Source organism: Quercus robur, chromosome 10, assembly GCF_932294415.1.
Source record: "Quercus robur chromosome 10, dhQueRobu3.1, whole genome shotgun sequence".
NCBI classification, from domain to species: domain Eukaryota; kingdom Viridiplantae; phylum Streptophyta; class Magnoliopsida; order Fagales; family Fagaceae; genus Quercus; species Quercus robur.
Genome location: NC_065543.1, coordinates 54,131,570 through 54,150,435, shown reverse-complemented (window position 1 = coordinate 54,150,435; position 18,866 = coordinate 54,131,570). Strand labels below are relative to the sequence as shown.

At 32.5% G+C, this 18,866-nt stretch overlaps 1 protein-coding gene across 1 annotated transcript; it reads left to right on the top strand.

Annotated features, from left to right (window-relative positions):
* The first annotated feature begins 6,985 nt into the window (after positions 1-6,985).
* Positions 6,986-17,421, top strand: LOC126703564 (uncharacterized). The gene is made up of 3 exons (XM_050402524.1): positions 6,986-7,282; positions 9,319-9,529; positions 12,380-17,421. The coding sequence occupies exons 1-3, from the start codon at positions 7,121-7,123 to the stop codon at positions 17,131-17,133; spliced, it is 5,127 nt and encodes a 1,708-aa protein (XP_050258481.1). The 5' UTR covers positions 6,986-7,120; the 3' UTR covers positions 17,134-17,421.
* The last annotated feature ends 1,445 nt before the right edge of the window (positions 17,422-18,866 follow it).

Genomic DNA, 18,866 nt, shown 5'->3' with positions numbered 1-18,866 from the left:
AAAAAGAAGAAAAAAAAAAGCATAAGACAACAAAAAGAAATAAAATCTATCTTATGTAATTGAATAGTTAAGTCAATAAATTTGTTTGAATCATTAAAATTCACCTTCATATTTACCCTAGAAGACCACATGCGAAGGATCTAACAATATAAAAGATAATTATTCACAAAAAAAAACAATAACTCAAGGAACTATAGATTGGAGAGGGGAAAAAGTAGGAGACTATTATGCTGCAATGAATATAAACAAAAATCATGTACTAAAAACATGCAATTATATAGAACACAACCTCCAATGCATGCTTAAATATTGCAAGAGGCACATAACCCCATTTTTGTATCCTATCATCTCATGAGAAAATGATTAACAAATGTAAATGTAACCAAGCCTAAACCAACAAATTCTAGCCCAATATTAATGATAGGCTATGAACTGAAAAAGCAAGATGAAGATAGGGTGTTTTACATTTTCAAACAGGAGAACGTGTATGCACAAAATTCAATAATGCTATTAGTTAAGAATTATGACAATTCAAATTTATTAAAAAAAAAAAAAAAAAGCCTAGATTCCCAAAAGGTTCATCAAAATTGTAGAGACCATTGGCAACTTAGGGCCCTACATCATTCAAATTAAAAAACCGAAAATTGTCCCCACATAAAAAGACTAAACACAGTCACAAAATACAAACTCATAAACAATTTCATCTAGAATAAGGAATTTTTTTTTTTTTTTTCAATTTCAACTGAAAAATTAAACAACAAAACTATATTAGAGGAAGGAAAAGAATTGAAACAAAAACATGCAAAGAGACTACCTAGATGTTCATGGCCTTATTGTTGGACTCAAGTTGGCTTCTTGCACAGAGAAGTTTCTAAAATTTTCACACTATTCCGTTACCGTAAATTTGCCAAATTCAACACATTATTCTAACTTCAAAATTTATGTATTAAACCCCCAATAACTTGCTCACAATATATCAAAATTCTTTCATTAAACCAAATTATACATTTTGGTAAAGTACATACATAGAAGTACATTCTTTTGTTGCTAATTAAAAACAACATATAAAATAAAAATTAATAAAAAAAAGGAGAAAAAAATTCAAATACAGCAATTAAATTAAGCTTATTACCAAAAAAAAAAAAAAAAATCAATAAAGCAAAAATAGTATGTAACCCTATCTTCATCATGTACAACCACAAACATGAAAAAATAAATACAACAAATTCATGCAATGAATAGATAGATGGCCTCTATATTTTATTTTTTGTCTAATACATTTATCACTTTTATGGTAATTCAATTTTTATATAAAATAAAATGACATTCAAGATGATCAATGTTTAGATTTCTAAAACATAAACACAATTTAACATCTACCTCTCAAAACTGAATAGTACAGAAAATTGGAATGCTTAACACATCAAAACACACATATACACATAACCAAAAACAAAAACAAAAAAAGATCCTTTACTCAAGAACCTCAAAAATGTACATTTTCCAAAAGCAAAAGCACATAGACATGCATAAAGTACATGTCTACATAAATATCACAATCAACATGTATATATCTCATAAAGAACAAAGAGCATATTTGTTAATGTTCTAATTGTCAAGCCAAACAATCCCAAGTTTACTACCAAAATACGTGTCATAGGAATAGGAGATTGACATTTTAGAACAAATTCATTGAAATTGTAGCCTCTCTCACTTGCAAGCAATTGGCTACCTACATCTAATAAATTATTTTGTAAATTTTTTGGATGCCTTTGCCAAATTGTAACTTTAATATATATATCTATGGCTTCATCTTAAAAAAAAATAAATTCCCCAAAAAAGAAGAAAGGAAGAAACTTGTTTATCTTAGATTACCTCTATTCAGCTTTGCAGTGGCTTTGGTGAGAGATGATGATGAGTTCACCTTGGGCCTACGATTAAATGGCAAATCACAAAATGCATTGAACACAACCCAATAAGTAGCAACAGTTTATAATTTTAATAAACACAAAGTTGTATTCTTTAATAGATAAACAAAAAGAATATTTTCAAATCTCATCAACAATAACAAAATACATAGATGAAACACACATTAATAAGAAACCCCAAAAATGATGGAGAGAGATTGCTATGGAGAGGCAGAGGCTGCATCCGAACTTGCCAAAAGAGAGAGATTCTTTTTAGTGTCTGAACTCGTCCAAATAAAAAGACTCTAATAGATTGGAGAAGATTAAATTTGAATAGCGAAAAGTTATTCAAAAAATATATTAAAGAAATATGTAAATTTCTAGCATATGAAAATAAAATTTAAAAAGTGATAGGAACATAATTGTAAATGTAAAGGATGAGGAAAGCAAATTGATTGAAATAAGAGAGGGGCTAACCGTGTGGGTTTTTTGGCATGGGCTGAGGGAGACCAATAAAAACTATCTACGTTTCATTCTTTGGTGTTTTAGAGCCCTCCAATGGTGCCCTTCTCTTTCTCATCTCTCTGACTCTCTCAAACCAATTCTAAATTTTAAACCTTAATCAAAACCAAATCTAGGCGTGCTACGTAAATCAAAACTAAGTAGTCCAAAACAATCAAACCTAAATCATAATAATTGCCAAAATTTGTGTATATAAGAAAATACATTTATCAATGTGGTGCCAGTGGTGTTACGGTGGTGGGATGCCGTTGAAGGTGGGTGCTAGCTTGACAACATTCTAGCATTTGGGGCTTTGCTTGCAAATAACTTGTATGGAAAAATTGTCTCAAAATTGTCATAGGAAATAGAGTGAGGAGAAAGGGAGAATAACGTACAGAGGAAAGAAGTGGTTTAACAAAAACGTGGGGAAGGGGAAGGAATCTGAAACCGTGTAGTAAATGTGAAACCTTAGAAAAGAAACGTGGGGAGGAAAAAATACATGGAGAAAGAAAACGTGGGGAAGGGTAAGGAAAGGGTTTTGCGTGAAAAAATTTGTAACCGTGTTTCAGAGGAACAAAACGTGGGAAGGGTAAGGAAAGGGTTTTGCGTGAAATTTTTTGTAACCGTGTTTCAGAAAGTTTTCACAAAGGGTCTAAGTTGAAAAGACTTTGAGTTTGGGTTTTATGGTGGAATTTAATGTATAAGAAGTGGGCTTTTATGGTGGAGATTATTAGTATTTTAAAATGTATCAAAACTATTTTAAATTTATGGTGGAGATTATTAGTATTTTAAGAGGTGCAAAAACTTTTTTAATTTGTAGGAAAAATACAAAAAAAAGAGGATGAAAATGACATAGCTGCTAACGTGGCTCAACGTGAGCGTAGCAACATTAAATGCTACGCTTCAATTTTTAGTAATATATAGATTAGTAATGTAGTTGGAATTTCATTAGGAAATCAGAAGTTTGTACTTGACTTGAACTAAAACTATTATATTGGGTATGTTAAATCTCCCAAGGCTGAAATTCTGTGGATAGGTGTTTTAAATTCAAAATCATTTCAGCCTCATTGCATTTAGGAGCTCTAAGAAAATTGAAAAAATTGCACTAAGAGAAAGCAGCCCTATCACTTGGTGTTGATTTCCAATTCTGTGATGGAATTGAACTTTGAGAATGAAAGAAATTGAAAGGATGTTTTCAGTCTCTCTGATCAGGTCTTTTTGTGAATCAATTAGCTCCACCTTTCTTTCTTTCTTTTTTCTTTTTTTCCTTTTTTTTTTTTTTTTTTGATTCCATCCCTCACATGTTGTCCACTTTTTTTATATTACAAATGGTTATAGAATTATGTTACAGAAATAGTTGACTGAGAGTATGTTTCTGTGAGAAATAAATGACTATATATATCTATAAACATCTGTATGACAATAATTTCCAGAACTTTTTAAATGAATGAAGCAACCACGGTATTATCATGTATTGACAGGTAGGACAAATATTTCGCAATTGATAGAACAAGCAGGCCCACTCACTGAAAGACTCCATTATCTATTAGAACAAGGACAACGACTCAGCCGAATGAAGCTTGAATGAAATGGGGTACAGTTTTCAAAATTTTATATGTGAACGTGAGAACTTAATATTGGATGCCATGCCCATGAACGTTGATGCTAATTAATATTGAAGTTGCATTTTTTTTTTTTTTTTTTTTTTACAAGATAAAATTCTACTCTTAGATTAAACATAATTTAAGTGTATATGTGTGTGAATCTCTCTTCTGAATATTTGAACCTTAGCCCTTGTTTCTCATACTCCACAAACACTTATATTTAATGAGTGATCATCATTCCAAAAATGTGCAGTGATAGTAGATGCATTCAATTTTGAATAAGCTTGACAAATTTGACTCATTAAATTAACGCGGTATTAATTCATATTTTTGGTAGAATTGTTCATGTAAAAAGGGAAGTTTTTGGGTTCATCCATGTCTTTTCCTTCTAATTCCTCTTCCCATTTCTCTCATTTATTTATTTATGAGCAATTCCCATTTCTTAATTTTTACCTTAAGCAGTAAAAGTTATATAATTTTTTGTGGCTCTAACATTTCTTAACAAATGAAGTTATCTAGATATTTTTTAGTATGTGTATGCAGTATCATTATATATATATATATATATATATATATATTTATTTATTTATTTATATATATTTAGTGCAAGTGAGCCACCACTTCATTGTTATTTTATTTATTTATTTTTTTTTTTTTGAGAATCACTTCATTTTTTACTTTGTTTTTTAATTGATCTCAAAAAAATAATTCTTTTTTTCCCTTTTGAGTTATCTGTCAACTCAAAATATATGTTTAGTTAACTCAATTTAAAAAAAAAAAAAAAAATTTAAAGTCATATTTCGTTTGGCTAAACAGTCCATCCATCCATATATATTTTCCGTTAAGTGCTATGTAAGCTTGTCATGCATGTTTAGTTTGTCTAATAAAATGATATCATGTCATTTTTGTAGCCTAAATTTTTTAAAATAACTAAAAAAATTTTAAAACAAAAATAAAATTGATCTGTGGCAGAGTTGGCCTTGGAATATGATTCTGCGTTGGTATCCATAACAGTGAAGAACTAATCAACTCTCTCCCCCTAAACTCTGGTAGTGAGGAGGACAGTGAGGTTGGAGGGGAGAAATGGACTAAAAGTTAAATAAATTATATTATATACTTTAACATAAACTATAAAAATTAAAAAAAAAACAAAAATCTAATGTGACTTAAATCGTGTCAAACCCAAATAGAAAATTAATTTTGAATTTTTTTTAAGAAATAATTTCAACCTATAGAGTCCACTTTTAATGATTGCTCTTTATTATTAGGCCAACACACTAATTAGCTTTCTTTCTTTTTTCTTTTTTTCTTTTTTTATTTTTTTGCATAGGCGAAAATTGAATCTCAATTTTCTTATTTGACGACATGAAACTTTACTAAAATCTAGATCCATAAAAAATAGACACTTAATTTACTTATCACTTAGTAAAATTTTTGTTTAAAAACTAGAGCCCAAATCCAAACTAAGAAATTAGAGGATAAAATCAAATTGATCCCAAAAGAAACTACACTCAGTATGTTTCAATGTTAAATTTTTCTAGAAAATAATATTTTTAATATTAAAATTTTCAAGAGAATAAGGTATTTTTTAAATATTATATTTTATAAAACTATCTCATTTTATCATATTTGGTAACTATCTTAAATGTGTTGAAAAAGATTTTTCAACTTCTTTTACATAACTTGCCATAAAATAAAGTTGTTTTCAAGTAAGTCATATTTTTATATTAACTTTCTTTTTAACTTATTTTTCTTGATATTAACAAATATCGAAAAAAAGTGAAAAATTATATGTGAGATATTCCATCTAATCAATCGGAGCATAAGGATGTGTTTGTTTGGAGGTGAAACAGAGTGAATAGAAAACTTTGGAGAAAAAATAGAAAGGAAAACATTTTTGAAGTGTGTTTAGTTAGATGGAAATGAACGAAAATAAATTATAGAGTCCAAGTGTTTTCTTCCTGGACCCACCAAAAGTTTTTCTCTCCAAAATAAAGGGAAAACTAAGTGAGGATAATTTTTTGTATGAGCACATTATTATTATTATTATTATTATTTCCTCTCCAACGATGCCTTGCCTTTCCTTGTTGCTTTTTTTTTTTTTTTCTTTTTCTTTTTATTTCACCCTCTTTCTGGGCAACGTTACCTTTTTTTTTTTTTAGGCGTGGGCATCTTCTTTTTTGTTTTCCTCTTCTGGGCGTTGCCCTTCTCTTTTTTATTCTTTTGATTTTCTAGGGCCTGGCGTGATTTTTTTTTTAACTAGATGTGATTTTTTTTTACGTGATTTTTATTTTTTTAATAAATTTGAGTGATTATTTTTTTATGATTATTTGTCACTTTTTTATTTTAATTTGACATTATTTTTTAACAATTGTATATAAGTAAATTTATTCAAACTCATTTTTTCATTTCTCTATTTTTCCACTCTAAACCAGACAAATAAGAGAGAAAATAAATTTTTTTTATCCTTCAACTTTTTCTTCTATCTACTATTTTCTATCTTCCCACTTTTACTGCTCTTTGGACCAAACGAATTTAAACAAAATTCTGAGAAACTATAGTAGTCACGTCAATAATTGCACCGTACGTTAGGAAACCCCGAAGAACCACAAGTGGTAATCATAAATAAATGACAATATTCTAGGAAAACTAAAAAAGAAGACCAATAAAATCAAAGTCCAAAAGTTTCTCTTTGCAAAAGAAAAAAAAAAAAAATCAAAAATCAAAAAGTCTCAGTCCACTATGATTCCTCGCCCTCTAGTCAGTGACCTTTGGAAATATGATAAAGAAAAAACAAAAAAGAGATGAGGTGGTCGAATCAGTGTGTAAAGCTCCACTGTCTGTACATTCCTAGCCTCGGACCCTTTACTTTTCTTTCATCACTTTTAGACTTTAGTCTCTCTCTCAGCTTTTGTTCTACTTCGTTGAGAAGTAAAGCTTCGTCAGCAACTTCTACATTAAGTTCTTTATATTTGTGTGTACATTTCACACTCTCACAGTCTCACTTTGCTCTCTCTCTCTCTCTGCTCTCCGACTTTCTCTGTGTAAGCAAAAGCATAAAAATTTCTGGTTTTTAAGTTGTGTGTGTGTGTGTTGTTAGTTACAAATATGGAGGGTGCAGCTAGAGAACACGTTGAAGAGATACGTAGAAAAAAGTTCTCCATTGGAGGGGAACAGAACCCATTAACTGAGGATCTTCATCAAGCTGTCAAGAACCTCTCTGCTGAGCTTTATGCCAAGGATGTACATTTTCTAATGGAACTCATTCAGGTTACTTTCTGATCAAACTCATTCTTTCTTTCTTAGTAGTATATGTTTGTTTTTGTGTGTTTTTCTTATGGGTTCTCAATGATATATATATGTTTGAGTAACGATTATTACAATTTTAACTGAGTTTGTACACGATTTCACAATTTTAACTGGCTAGAAGATTTTAGCTTCAACTTGTGCTTTTTTTTTTCTTACTTTTTTAGTCGAAGTAAAAAAATTATTATTATATTTATTATTATTATTTTAAATTAACTCAAATCTTTTTGACAAAATTTAGTTACATAACCTTTTAACAGATAAAAGGATTCATTTTGATACAATTTATTTTTGTTGAAATTGAAAACTGAAAATACGATTGCAAAATAATTTTTAAATGTATAAATAGTACTGTAGAACTTATAAATAGTGCACTTTGTTTCTTGCACAATAAATCTATGTGATGTCAGATAAATGATTCGTTTGGATACAACTTATTTTTACTGAAATTGAAAATTAAAAATACTGTAGTAAAATAATTTTTAAATGTGTAAATAGTACTGTGAAACTCATAAATAGTATACTTTATTTCTTGCACAATGAATCCATGTGATGTTACTATTTACGAGCGCTGAAAAAAAGAAAGAAAAAACAAAGAAAAACGCAAATGTGAAAACTTGCCGAGGATCCAAACACTCACAAACTACTAGAAATTGTTGGATGCCAAACTTACTCAGTTAACAAATTATTAATTTTACATAGGCCCAGCAGGGACACCACTTTGTTGCAGGGACAGACCCTGGTGGGACCCGGCCCCCAGTCCAAATTTTTTTATTTATTTAATAGATATTATATATTTCTTTTTTTTAGTAGGCCCTACTTTCAAAACTTTGTCCCCCTCCTCCCCCATCAATTTAGCTAGCTCTACTCAAATAACAATTATCTAACTCAAAAACTTAATAAAAATAATACAAATATTCACAATAACAATTGTATTTTAGCCAAAAAAAAAAAAACTATTTTAAACCAAAAAACCAAAAAATCATGTGTTATTGGAGAAGTTAAAGTTAAAACTAAATTTTTTACAACTACTATAGACTGGTATAAATACCAATTGACTGTAGTAAGTTGTTAAATACAAAATATTTTATTAAAATTATATCTCTTTTTTCAATTAAAAAACTCAAAATTCTTTGTTTGACTTTATTATTTTAATAAATTGTTTATATTATTTTAAATGAAGTGATAAAAAAATATAGATAAAATAGTTTTTTGAAGTGCTAAAAGCTAAAATTTTTAGCACCACCAATGTGAATACTCTAACTTCAAAAAAAAAAAAAAAAAAAAATCATAGCCAACCTAGTACTAAAAAAAATTATTTTGGTTATGTTTTTGTTATAATTTTCTAATACTATTTGAAGTTTTTTCTTTTCTTTTTATTCCAGCCCCTGCTAATTTAAAATTTTAGGTCTGTCCCTGCTTTATTGTGTTATGTTCACAAATTATCTCATGCGATTATGTTTGGATAAAAAAGGAGGAGAGGGATGTAAAGGGCAGGGAATAGAGATTGTTGAATAAATCTTTGCTTCAAAATTAGAGAGAGCCTACATCTCACAAAATTTTCACAATAATTTTGATTTAAGCGGGTCTGGATGTAATTTTGTTTTATTTTGACTTATGGTAGACAGACACTTCAGTGTAAGGAATTTTTTTGTGGCCATAGAAGGACTTTTAAAATTAGCAAAAGATGGTTATAATTATTAATTTATATGATATTATAATTTTCTCTCCTTCCAAATTTACATCCAAACAAAGTGGAATACTCTTTTACTTAAATTTTAAAACATTTAAATGAGGGAAAATGTAATCATTCTCCTGGTCTTTTCTCTCCTTCCCCTCTCTCTCTCTTTCTCTCTCTCTCTCTCTCCAAGCTTCTAAACATAGTTTCTATGAAAAAAAAAGGTTTTGTATATAGACTTAGTGTTAGATGTCTTTATGGAGTAAAAGAATAAGGTTGAGTTTTATTGCCTTATGTATAATGTTGACTTTATTTTGGTCAGAATGCTGAAGATAATGATTACTTGGAGGGAGTGGATCCATCTCTTGAGTTTGTCATAACTTCTGAGGACATTACAAACACAGGGGCCCCAACAACATTGCTGATTTTCAACAATGAGAAAGGTTTCTCATCGAAAAACATTGACTCTATTTGCAGTGTTGGTCGGTCCACTAAGAAAGGAAACAGGAAACGTGGTTATATTGGAGAGAAAGGTACTTTACCTAGTTTCCTAGAATTACAGCTTATACTAGGCACTCTAGTGTAAATATTGTTATGAGAACTAATAACACCAAAATTTGTTATATATAGTTTACTCAAAATGCTATTTTGTCAAGAAGACTATTATTGTAATTGGGTTGACTTGGAAAGAAGTCAGAACAAGCATGACATTATTGACTTATTTGTTTAAGTCAAACATCAAAATTCCTTGATCCACAAAAGGAGCAACTTTCACATATATACTCTAAAGTGATAAATGCTAAGTTAAGAGTTTTGGAAGTTAGTAATGCTCACTTAAAAGTCATATGTAAGTTGCTTGAATTAGGAATGAAATATTGTTGCCTTGGAAAGAGAGTTCAAAGCATAAATTCAATAAATAAATCTTCTTGCATGATGAAATTTAGCAAATACACCTTATAGAGAACATAAACAAACAAGTTAAGGTATGAGGGAATGTTGATATTTGACAATTAATTTTAATAGAAATAATGTGTATTAGTCTTTGGTATTTAACCCAATGTATATTCTTAGTCACCAATAAGTTCTAGTTCAAACTGACCCTTACTCTAGTAAAAAGGGATGAAAGATAGTATCTAGGTTTAAGCCACCGCCACCGCCACCCCCACCCCCCCCCCCCCCCCCCCCCCCCAATAAAAAAAAATTATCTAAAAATATTTTGGCTAAATTACATATTGCACCCTCTAACTATCTAAAATTCAATTCAGTAATTTAACTTTTAACTTTGTTCAAATCAGTCCTTCTGTTAGTCATTGTTAGAATTTAATGGCCAAAATGACATAATTTTTTTTAAACAAAGTAAATAGTTAAAAATGCAATTAAACTAAGATTAACGGGAAGACTAAATTGAACAAATTTGAAAATTAGAGTATTAAATTGAACAAAAGTGAATTTAGAGGACTGCATTGAATTTTGTAATTTAGCCAAATATTTTCAAGGAAAATTGAATTTTTTTTTTTTTTTTTTTTGGTGTTTGGTTGTGTTGTTGAAAACTCTTTTTCTATATTGATATTAAACAACAACTTTAAATCAAACACTTTAAAATATTAATCAAAACAACTAAAGTCAGTCTAAAATCAAACTAAAAAATAAGCATGAACAAAATAAAATTATTGAAAATTTCACTAATAAGCACAATCAAAATAAGTGAATATAAATATATATATATATATATATAATAACAAAATTATTATTTAAACTTACACATTTAGATCATAATTAAAAAAAAAAATGAAACCTCCAAAATGACACTTTAAAGTTTTTTTTGTACAACTTTTAAAATTTTGGAGCAATTCCCAAAATTTTGAGACCTATTATGGTCATTTTGAGGATTTATGAGAGAGAGAGAGATATATATATATATATATATATATTTCCATTTTAATGGTTTTGGGATTTTTTTTGTCATTTTGGTGGTTTTAGGGGTATATTGATCGCTAAGAGCATTGTTGCTCAATTGGCACCTCCTAGTATTTCCAACAAAGACATCCAGGTTTAAATCCCTCCTCCCCCATTGTAACCATCTAATTATAGTCATAGGGGATGTTTTAAAGGTATTTTTGCTAATTTTGTAGGTTTAGGGCTATTTTGGTTATTATGTTGGTTATGAGGGTAATTTGGTCTTTTCAGAAATTTTAAGGTTTCTTCTATCATTTTAGAGGTTCTTGAGGGTGAATTTTTATCATTTTATAGGTTTCCAAGTTTTTTTTTTTTTTTTTGGTGGGGGGGGGGGGGGGGGGGGGGGGGGGGGATTGTTACAAGAGCATTTTAAAATTTTTGAGGTTGCTTTGGCCATTTTGGAGTTTATGGGTGTTTTTGTTGTAGCAAATGATTCTAGAATATCTAGGGCATATTATCGGTTTTCGGGGGATATTTTTATCATTTTAAAGGTTTAAAGGGTGTTATGGTCATTTTGAATGTTTTGATAGCATTTTGGAGGTTTTGAGGGCAATCTGGTCATTTTATAGATTTTGGGATAATTTTGCCATTTTGGAGGTTTTGGTTCTCAAGCTTGAAAAGGGTAAAACTTTTTTAGCCCTAAAGAATGTGTTTTTCTTGATTAATAAAAAAAGATTTCAGTTTGACCAAGTTTTTCAATTGTCTCAAAGTCTCCAAAACGAGGAAAACATTTTTTGAGAAATGTTTTATCTATTATCGAAAAAAGCAAGGTGACAGTGAAGGACATAAAGACAAAGTCAAGTGATTATAGCCAAAATTTGTTATAATTAAATGCAAATTCTAAAACTATAAATGGTTCTTCGAATCTAAAATAAAACTCTAGGGTTGTTTGGTCCACCATTTTTAAAATATGTTTTCAAAATGGGTAAGGGCAAGTTTTGAAAATATTTTCCAAACATGTTTTAAATGTGGAAGAAGAAAAATAAATAAAATATGTTTGCCAGGTTTATTTCAATTTTTATTACTCATTATTTTATTCTTTTGTTTGAGAATTCCTCAATTAATGGCTTAAGTACAAGATATGCATTCCAAAACTTAGCCGTACTTAGAAAAATGTGAAGTTCTTGTAGACACTACAATGAAAAATAGTCGTTAAAAGTTGGAACCTTTTAAAATAAAAATAAAAAATTACAAAAAACAATGGAAATGACAGTCCCCAATATCTCTCTCTCTCTCTCATATATCTTAATGCTTGTGAATATATTTCTGTCGTAATGTTAAGATATCAATGCAGAGTATTATGTGTTATATATTCAAATATAGTGAAAGAAAAAATTAAAACCATAATGATGTTGATAATTACCAGACAGGATAATTTTGGTGTTCTCTTATTGCTCTAATTAGCTTATTCTTTGGTTAATATGCAGGAATTGGATTTAAGAGTGTCTTTCTGGTTAGTTCTCAACCATACATATTCAGCAATGGATATCAGATACGATTCAATGAAGAGCCTTGCCCACATTGCAATCTCGGGTACATAGTTCCTGAATGGGTTGAGGAGAACCCAACACTTTCTGACATCAAAAAAATATATGGTTCTGGGACTACTCTTCCAACAACAACAATAGTTTTACCTCTGAAGTTCGATAAGGTCAAACCTGTGAAACAACAGCTCTCAAATGTTCATCCTGAAGTTCTATTGTTCCTATCAAAGATTAGGCGGCTTTCAGTAAGGGAACATAACAGCGATCCCAGGCTCAATACTGTAAGTGCAATCGCAATTACAAGTGAGACTGAATTGGTGGTGAGGAAGAACATTGATGCTGTGTCCTACACAATCCATCTCTCTGCTGATGAAAATGGTAAGGAGTCTGAGGGAGAATGCAGGTACTTTATGTGGAGGCAAAAGTTTCCTGTCAGGCAGGAAAACAAAGTGGAAAGGAGAACGGAAGTTGAAGAGTTGGTGATCACATTGGCTTTTCCTTTTGAAGAGCGCCTCCATAGGGGAATGAGCTCACCTGGGATCTATGCATTTCTTCCCACAGAGATGTTTACCAACTTTCCCTTCATAATTCAGGCAGATTTTCTTCTTGCCTCATCAAGGGAAACAATTCTCTTAGACAACAAGTGGAACCAAGGGATTCTTGACTGCGTGCCCTCTGCTTTTATCAATGCGTTTGTTTCACTAGTTAAAAATACTGAAAATGCTCCAGTGTCTAGTTTAGCTTCCATGTTCAGGTTCATTCCCATCGACAGCTCATCTTATCAAACGTTGAATGTTGTCAGGGAGTCGATCAAATCAAAGCTTCTTGAAGAAAGTATTCTTCCAAGTGAGTCTTACACACCGCAGAAGATCTTTCACAAACCTCATGAAGTTGGTAGGCTTATGCCTGCTTTTTGGACCATTCTGGAGAAGGCAAGGGAGCAAAAGGTGAGCTTGTTTCATCTTTCATCACATGGAAAGTACATTTTGAGCTCCTCATTTGATAAAGCAGAATATGATAACATATTGAATTTCTTGGGTGTGGAACTAGTCAACAACGAATGGTACGCAAAGTGCATTCAAAGTTCTAAACTTGTTGAAGGAGTGTCAGAGGACGTGTACTTGGAGCTTTTGCTATTTGTTGCGGATAACTGGGGGTCCAAATTTGACTCTACCGACATCAAGTACATACAACTAATAAAATATGTGGGTCTTTATGGCGATGTGTCTTTGTGTAGCATAAATGAATCCATGCATTTCAATCGTGACAGAGTGGTGTCCTTATCTCGTCATCCTGATCATATCTCATGGCTGATTGATTGGAACAAGGAATTCAAATGTCCAGCCAATTACTTTTTTTGGCCGAAAAGCACACAAGAAGCTATCCAGTTCTTCTCTAAGAGGGAGACGGTGTTGGAGTGGCTACGAGATCATGTGAAGGTTGGTGCTATGAGCGTCTATGAATATGCACTTCACCTTAACAATTATCTCAATAGTTGCCAGAAGCGTGCTATTACCTTTGTTCACTTCTTATACCACTCGCTTCAAAAGTCTTTTCTTTCCCATCATGAGGTTGGTATTTTATGTAATTCTATGCCACTTGTGGATAACTATGGAAATTTACAGAGACACAGGACAGGGGTTCTTGTCCCTGCCAATGGAAGCAAATGGGTGGGATTGATTGGTTCAAATCCATGGACAAATGAAGGCTACGTTGAGTTAGCAGAAGACTACTTGCGACCAGGCTATTTTGCCGGTGAATATGCCTCTGGAGAAAGATTCTTGGAGTTCCTTAAAACTCATGTTGTAGCGTCTGATATCCCTTACATATCTCCTCCTAATGCTGTAATTCCTACTGTATCATCACCACTCACCAAGCAAAATGCATTCTTGCTGTTGGATTGGATTCGGAATCTGAAACTTAGAGAAATTTACATTCCCGTGAATTTCTTGAAATGCATAAAGGAAGGTAGCTGGCTGAAAATTACTACCAGTGGCTGTCCTGGTTACCGGCCACCTTCAGAGTCATTCATGCTTACCTCTTCATTGGGTAACATTTTGCAGAACGGATCCGTGCTTGTTGATATTCCGTTGATTGATCTAAGTTTTTATGGTGATGAAATAAGTGTGTATAAGGAGGAGCTGAAGAAAATTGGTGTCATGTCTGAGTATGGAGAAGCATGTGAATTTATTGGAAAGCGTCTTATGTCGTTCACAGAATACTCCACTTTAAGTAGAGACCAAGTGCTGTCTATACTAAATTTCATCAGATTTTTGAGGGAAAAGTTTCTTCCCCAGGATGAGTTCATCAACAGTATCAAGAATAAGAGATGGCTAAGGACATGCTGTGGTGACAGGTCTCCAGTTGAATCTGTTTTGTTTGATGAGGAATGGAAAACTGCGTCACAAATCAGTAACATCCCCTTCATCGATCAAGATTACTTTGGAGAGGAAATCCTTTCTTTGAGAGAGGAACTCAAGTCGCTTGGTGTGGTAATTGGTTTCAATGATCGTTATCAGCTCGTTGTAGACAACTTCAAATTACCTTCAAGCTCATCTCTGAAACCTGAGGCTGTTCTTTTGATACTTGAATGTATGCGAAGTCTAGGATCATCGAACAAACTTGTTCAGGCATTGAGAGGTGTGAAATGCTTTAAGACGAATCTTGGTTACAAGCCTCCAGGAGAATGTTTCTTGTTTGACCCTAAATGGGTTTGCATTCTACAGGTTTTTGAAGGTTTTGCATTGATTGATCATGATTTCTATGGAAGCAGTATCTTCTCTTACAGAAACGAGTTGAAGCAAACTGGGGTGAAGGTGGATTTTGAGGTGGCGGTAAAAGAATTTGCTGACAAATTCAAGCGGGAGGCATCTTCCATGACTAACGAACTTGTTCTCTCTTTTCTTTCATGTCATAGGGAGCTAAAAGATAATGCGTATGTGTTTCCTCCAGATCTTTGGAAAAATATCCGTGACCTTAAGTGGTTGCAGACTAGGCGTGGTGATAAGAGATCTCCAAGAGATTGCATTCTGTTTGGGCCAGATTGGCAGTCAATTTTACCAATTACTCATGACCTCCCTTTCTTAGATGATAGTGACAACTGTTATGGCAAGGACATTCATAAATACAAGGAAGAGCTGAAGAGCATGGGAGTTGTTGTTGAATTTAAAGATGGTGCGAAGTTTGTTGCAGCTGGTCTTCACTTTCCCTATAATCCTGCTCTGATAACTGCTGAAAATGTGTTCTCATTGCTGGGATGCATACGGATTTTAACCCAAGGAGTGAATTACTCCTTTCCAGATCTTTTCCTAAATCAAAATTCTCGGAAATGGTTGAAGACCACTAAAGGTTATAGGCCTCCAGAAAAGTGCTTATTGTTCGATCCTAGGTGGGGCTCTTATTTGGAGCGGACAGATGGACCTTTTATTGATGAAGATTTTTATGGTTCTAATATTACACTGTACAAAGAAGAGCTCAAGGCAATAGGAGTCACCCTTGATGTTGAAGACGGATGTTCATTGATTGCCAGGCACCTTGAACTCCATTTCCATTTCCCTACTATAGTTCGAATATATAATTACTTGAGTGTATGTAATTGGGAGAATGACAGTGAACTTACAAAAGGGATATGGATCCCATATGGAAATAAGAAAGGAGAGTGGGTCAGCCCCTGTGAATGTGTTCTGCATGACAAGGATGGTCTCTTCAGTTTGCAGCTGAAAGTTCTTGACAAATATTATGAGCAAAATTTACTTAACTTCTTCTCACGTGCTTTCCATGTTAAATGCAATCCTTCAGTTTCCGATTACTGTAAGCTTTGGGAGGCTTGGGAAATTTCAGGACACCGATTGTCAAATGATGACTGTCTTAAGTTCTGGGGGTATGTTTTGAAGCACTGGGGTGAAAAGACTGAGAAAACTATCACTGAGAAGCTGGTGAAATTGCCGGTTGCTTCTGGCTCAGATGAAGTTTTGCTGTTCAACAAGCATGATGTTTTTATTGCTGATGATCTTCAGCTGAAAGATCTCTTCAATCGGTTTTCTGCTCAATCTCTATTTGTCTGGTACCCTCAGCCAAGCAAGCCTTCTTTACCTCAGATGAAGTTGTTTGATATTTACAGGAAGATTGGTGTTCGCACTATATCCGAGTCTGTAGAGAAGGAAGAATCATACACAGTGGATGTTGCTCAACTCAATCAGGTGAATCCAAAGGAGAATTTGATTACAAAAGATCTGGTTACACTCATCCTTGGTTTTCTAGCAAATCCTATGATGAAAATGGAAGCTGAAAGAAGGCATGAAATTATCCGAGGGCTTCTGAATATTACTTTCCTTGAGATAGTTGAACCGATAAGCGTAAAGTACAGTTTATCACTTTCTTCAGGGGAGATCGTGAATGCAAGAGCAAGCCGAATGATATGCTGGGATAGAGAGTCTTCAAAGTTTTTCACACAGAAGTTGGACAGGTCTAGTGGATATAAGAATCAAATTGAATATGCAACAGATTTTTCTGAAGCAATATCTGAGGGTGTGTTATGGGAGAACTGTGATCATATTGGTGCACTCTCTGAACTGATCAAGCTGGCCTTCGTGCTGGAATTTGATGAGGAAGCAGTTAGGTTTTTAATGGAGTCCAAGAATTTGCAAATATACTTAGAGGATGAGGAGTTCATTGCATCTGTCTTTCCTTCTGACTAGTTAGATATATACCATGAGCTGTTAATATTTGTGTTTCTTTCATATATATCTTGTGTGTTTCTTACAGTGTTTTGGGCGTAAATGTCAAAACTCAAAAGAATGAATCAGTTGCTGCTATTCTGATTCTAATGGTCATTCATAAGCTGTTAAACTTATATTGTCTTGTCCTAGATTTTCCTTTCTTTGTATTTCTATTTTGGGGCGATACTCTTTAATTCTGAACTAAATGTTAATGTTTGGTATTGGCATGTATATATATTTTTGAGCCTCAAGTTTCGGCTTTTTCGATTTTGTTGAGCGGTGGACCAAAACATGGTCTGACATATATGGCCTTCTAATAATTTTAAGTATATTGTCATACTTTTCATATTTCTAAGTTAATTATGTTCTTTATTTGACTTTTAAGCAATTAAATGACTTTTTGTGGCATCTCGGATGGTATGGATTGGCTGTGTGTATATTGTGTTATATACATGATGAAGAGGTGTTGTTAATTGTAATATTATTAGTCTGTTTGGAATATGGTATAGATATGGCTATCATTTTCCTCAAGTCATAACAAATAATATTTGGGCTGGGTCAGTAATATTGTGTGGCTTGGGGGTACTGTAATGCAACACTATCCTTCTCATGGACGTAAATGATATTAGTGGAGAAAATTGTGATACTTGAGATTGAGTGGATCAGATTGGATTGTATGATTATTTTGTACAAGGATGTATTGAATCCTACAAAAGACGCATATAAGGTAGATCTGAACTATGTAAGCAATCACAATAAGCCTTAATGTGACTGCATTCTTTTTCCGGTCATGAGTCATGACATTAGTTTTGGTTTATTTCCTGTTTTATTTTTCTAATGTTTTTTGCTGGACTTATGTATTTAAGTTTCCGTTTATTTATTTATGTTTAATATTTGCTGCACATAAGTTGTTAGGCTTGCTAGGTTCATATAACTTCATTGAACAAGTTCCTGTGTTAGTCTGAGCGTTACCAAGTTCATTGTTTGTTCATGCTGGATCAATTGACCTCATTTTGCAAATACTTCAAATAGTCTTTCTAGAACCTTAAATGTCTAGCTTAATTGTTATTATGATGGCTAGTCCAAAGGCCTATGATGTTCTTGTGTCTGGCGTGTGAAGAGCCAAATGAATAGTCTCTTGTTGAGCCAAAACGGTTCTTTTTCAGAACTTTCAAAACTCACTGATTTGGGTGAGAAAAATGTCCAAGAGGAAAACAGAGAAAGAAAAAAATATTTGCTTGTAAAGAGGCATTGAGTGAGAAACAAGGAGACAGATGGGACAGCAGGGGGAGACTGAGAGGGGAAGAGGGAGAGGATGACAATAATGGGAGCAGAGAGGACTTTTACCTACTCGGTATAGTGCTGTGCATGTGTGGGTTTCTACTAAGGTATATTTGATTTGCAGCTACCAAGCTGAGCTGTGCAATTCAAAAGCAGATCGAGACTGATCTTTTGGATATCATCCTCACAAAGGTATGCCTTTTTCTTTCTTGGGAAAAAATGTTTAGTCTTTGATTTGTTTTTGTTTTGTGTAATTAATTAATATATTGCTTCTAGGCATAACATGTGTAATTTGTGATTTTGGAATCTAGCTTTCTCAATTTAACAAAATTAGTCGCGAATCCACACGTTGCACGTGATAAATTTTTTTAGGATGATCTTTTTGTTATTAATATTTGTCATGTTATTATGTCTCGAGCTGTGTTATATAC